The 4,581-nt window shown below is 39.1% G+C and overlaps 1 protein-coding gene across 1 annotated transcript; it reads left to right on the top strand.

The window, feature by feature from the left end:
• Positions 1 to 3,381: 3,381 nt before the first annotated feature.
• Positions 3,382 to 4,308, top strand: LOC142502168 (taste receptor type 2 member 9-like). Its single transcript, XM_075613043.1, has one exon. It carries the CDS (start codon positions 3,382 to 3,384, stop codon positions 4,306 to 4,308), a length of 927 nt encoding a protein of 308 aa, XP_075469158.1.
• The last annotated feature ends 273 nt before the right edge of the window (positions 4,309 to 4,581 follow it).

Here is a 4,581-nt window from a genome sequence, read left to right as displayed (position 1 = left end):
CAGCTCATTCTCTCCTTAAACCCCTTTCCTTCGCTGCACCTTACCTGTGGAACTCGCTCACACTCCGTAAACGCCAAGCACCCTGTCTTCCCACCTTCAAGACAAACCTTAAAACTCACCTCTTAAATGAAGCATTCCAATAGCCTGCAATCATGGCTACTGCCCCAAACCCACAGTCACTCCTTCCAACCATTGTGGCCAAGCACTGCCATCTACAGCACTTATTCCCTCACCTGCTGTCTCTGTAAGTCTCCCAACATACCAGACTGTAAACTCTCTGGGGCAGGGATTTCTTTTCCTATTGTCTGACTTTGTTGCAGTTATTGTATTAGAATTCCCTATACTGTATTGTCTCTTTGTAAAGCACCAAGTACACTGTGAGCACGATATAGAGACATACACACTCTGCCATCTAGTGGACGCATACTACATACCACTCTATGGGGGTATTTACTACGCTCAGATAAGGGTTATCATAGCTCGATTGATGATAACTGCCATTAAAGTCAATGGGAAGTTAACGTCGATAATTATCCAATGTCCCTTATTTCAGCTTTGTGAATCCCCCCATTATACTTCTGGGCATGTTTTTAACCCCTCACCTCCCAAAGGAAGAAGAATCATTACAATGTATACACAGCAATGCTGCACTAGATTTGTTATTGTATATAACACCATTCTTTATGCATTTGCATTGAAAGTACAGTTACTGGTTCCATTGTTAGACACAATGGTTTCTCCCTGTTTTCATGGCTACAGTCAGTTTCCTTCTGTTCTGTAAGTGGAAATGGATAATATAAGCGAGTGGGATGTTAAGTAAACTTACGAGTGGGTTGCCAAGATAAAAACAGGTGTTGATTATAATGTCAATATGTAAAATAGGATATCATGCAAATTGTTACGAAGTTAGTTATACAGCGAATTTACATCTGATTTTCATCCAGTGTTTTGTTTGAAGAGATATTTAGGGATGTTCTGCTTACATGTGAAGAACATAACCACTCTTAAAACCAGTCCTGTTATGTATCCGGACTGTAACCCAATAATAGGGAAGGGAGACATGGGAGAAAGGAAAACCAGAACCCCTCCTGCGTAGGAGCCTGGCTATCCCTCACACCCAATCCAGTTCCCATAAAGATGAATGGTGGCAGTATATTGTAAAAGAGTTCCACACGGGTGTCAATGAGAATGTATAAGTACTCACGGTACCAGACCTCAAAAGGTTTCAGATGACCCCCCCCCCCCCCCTGGCGTGCTTCTGCCTGAATGGCAAACAGGAAAAAAGAAGAATAGCTCAGTATAGCAGGAAAAAATGGAAAGGGCAGGAAGCAAATGATAAAACATACTTTTTGGGCAAAAACGGGTAGAAGAAGGTAAATAAATAGCTTCTATAGTTTGCCTCCAGCCCTTTCCAATTTTTCCTACGGTGCTCCACTTTTCTTTTTTCCTGCTTTGCTGATAAGTTTATAAATTAAGTAGAAATAACCGTGTTAGTCCAGTTGCGATAGTGCAGAGTAAATGAGTATTTCAGTACTAGGTGATACCTTTTTAATTAGGTCTAACAATTGATATTATAAGATAAGCTTCCGAGAGTTCTCCTCTCTTCCTCAGGTCAGCGATACTGATTTACAAAGATTCCATGAGCTTAACATAGATGTAAAACAGAAAAAGAAAGACAGCCATCTAAGGCATATGATGCAGAGAAGGAATAAACAGACATGGGCAATAAGTGGATGAAAGGGACAGTGAGACAAATGACCATACATCTATCAGTAGTGTACAGGGAGGTAGAGATGCAGGGGGGGAGAGGGGGTCAATTGTAAAATTCACAGAGAGGCAGGGAGAAACATTACAAACAATTATGGTAGTGGGTTAAAAAAAACCATATCGGCATTAAGTCCTCTTGTTTTAGTGTCTGTGTACTATCATTTTGAGTTTAAACGTTTTCCGTTCTTGAGTGCTTTTAAACATTCCACTGAGGATTTCAATTTTTACAGTAAGTCATATACAGTATGGATTGATATGGCTATGAGAAGTGGTGTCCCACTGAAGTGCTATAACTTCCTCCTTCATTGTGTGTCTGTGTAGGTTTGTTCTGGTTTGAAGTTTTTGGCTGGTTTCACTAATGTAGCATCTTTGGCCACATTTGCAGCATTGATCATATAGACCAAATTTCTTGATGCGCAGCAAAATGTTCCTTTAACATTAACAAACATAGAACTGTAACTGGCTATGGGATCTTAGCATATATGTTTGCAGTGTGTGTTGTTGCATGGTCTTGTGTCATTAACAGCTCCCTTCAGTTCATTATGATGTTTTCTATTGATCACCTTCTGTCTGAGGTTTGGTGGGTGCCGGAATGCAAGGATGGGAGGTTTGTGAAAAATGTATTTTAATGTTTCATCCTCTGTCAGATCTTAATAGATTTCTGAATAGATTTTGCTTTGTACTGTGCCCAGCTTCTGCTCCACCTTCGATTTCTTTTTAATGATTTACCCCTTGTGTATTTTGTCTTAAATGAATGCCTGCATCCTACAGAACATTATTTTTCAATGTCATATAAACATCAATATGTCATTTTAGAGATTGCTTTCTGTGTACTTTGTTTATGTACAGTGAGTAAAACATGGGAACATCAGAAACCATCTCATTTGCATTTGCCAAATAGAAACAGTGTCAGGAAATTGACAAGTATTCTGCTGACTTGCAAATATTCTCCTTCACCGTGTTCTTGTGCGATAAATAAGGTCGATTTTGTGAGTTTGTATCAAGCAACAAAGAACATGTGAAAACTAAGTAAGGTCTTGCAATCCATATCAGAACGACAAGATATAGGAGCAAAGTCATTCCACAATATTCACCTTGCTGTTGACTGAAGACTTTCACCCATGGAAATTTTCTCCAATAAATATGGCCTTTTATCATTTTGAGAAGCAAATAATAACAAGAAGACGAAAACTACTTTAATTCCTCTACAAAACAGTTCATTTTGTTTTTGAGGGACTTGCTGGACAACTAGACATTTGAGATAAAACAAGTGCAAAAAGAAACAAAGTGACCCAATCGCTACTTTCTACTTTCTCCCCATTGGATTTGGAACGGAAGAAATTGAAGATAAGACACAAATTTGTCTCGTTATGGTGATACGATTCCATTGACTATTCCATTGGTCTTCAAAAGAGAGATAGTTTGACGTTTGGCAATTTATCACCACCTGTAAAATATTTGGTGTAACAAGGGTTAGTGGTTTTGTCTGAGGATTCAATGAACAAATCTTCATTTCAATATGACATGGTAGTAAAAAGATGACATAAGTGTCTAAATCTATGCACTGTTAAACTGTGCACAAAACAGAGAGGCATATTTCTATCTTATTTCGCCATGCCTGAAATAAACTATATTGTTGCTTTGGTTCTGCACAGCATCTTTTTTTTTATTGGGTTGGCAGGAAACCTCTTTATTCTGGTGGTGAATTTTCTGGACTGGTTGAAGACCAACGACCTCAGTCCTTGCGACCTGATCCTTAACAGCATTGGGCTTTCCAACATCATCCTCCAAGGAATCGTGGTAGTCAACGAGTTTTGCTTCTTCATGTTTTCGAAAGTCTACTCCCATGATTGGGTAGTCAACTCATTTGTAGTCATCATAAGTTCTGTTGCATTCTCTAGTCTCTGGTTCTCCACTTGCTTGTGCTTTTACTATTGTGTGAAGATTGTCAATCTCAATGGGGCATTTTTCTATAAACTCAAGACGAAGGTTCCCACGATGGTGCCTTGGCTTCTAGTGGGATCCATTGCTTTATCTTGGACTACGGGTCTACCAGCCTATTGGGACCTGTATAGGGAATTTCCACTTTCTGTGGCTGCAAATTTTTCAGGGAACTGGACATCTTCACTTGCATTCAGTTTTAAGAGCAAATGCACATGCCTCTTCCAGCTGTACCTTCTGTTTTCTTCAGTGGCTTTCACCATAGTTTTCTCCTCAGGTGTGGCCATTATCACCTCTCTCTGTAAACACATGAGGAGGATGAGGAAGAACAATGAAGGCTTTGCAAGTGCATGTCTTGATTCCCATTTAGCAGCTGTCAAAACTGTGACGTCCCTCCTGATCCTTTACATAATGTTTTATGGGGCTCTAAATGTAATATTCAACTCATCAACAGCAGTAGGGAGCTTGCTTTTTTCCCTTTGTATTATGGGGGTCTCTAGCTTCCCATCAATTAACTCCATTATCTTAATAATGGGGAATACAAAGCTGACAAAAGCATTGAGACAACTTTTGGGAGGAAAACAGTGTGGGCAACAGTGAAGACAATGTAATCACTAGAGTTATTCGCATGACCAATGCCACGTTCTAGAAATCAGCCAAATCATAGGAGAAGCAATAAATAGTATTGATACCTCATATTGTAATCAGTTCATCTCTGCTTAAGGGAGACAAACAAATCCTGTTGGCAATTTTCAAAACTGAAATATATAGGCTACTCCTTTTCAATAATTTAAGAAACTTTTTCCATGATGTGTACTAGACTACCACTATTTTTTTATTTAACCAAACATACAATTACACATTTACCTTCTG

Source organism: Ascaphus truei, chromosome 8 (genome assembly GCF_040206685.1).
Source record: "Ascaphus truei isolate aAscTru1 chromosome 8, aAscTru1.hap1, whole genome shotgun sequence".
NCBI classification, from domain to species: Eukaryota; Metazoa; Chordata; class Amphibia; order Anura; family Ascaphidae; genus Ascaphus; species Ascaphus truei.
The sequence above is the reverse complement of the archived record's forward strand: the minus strand, read 5'-3'. Positions and strand labels throughout refer to the sequence as shown.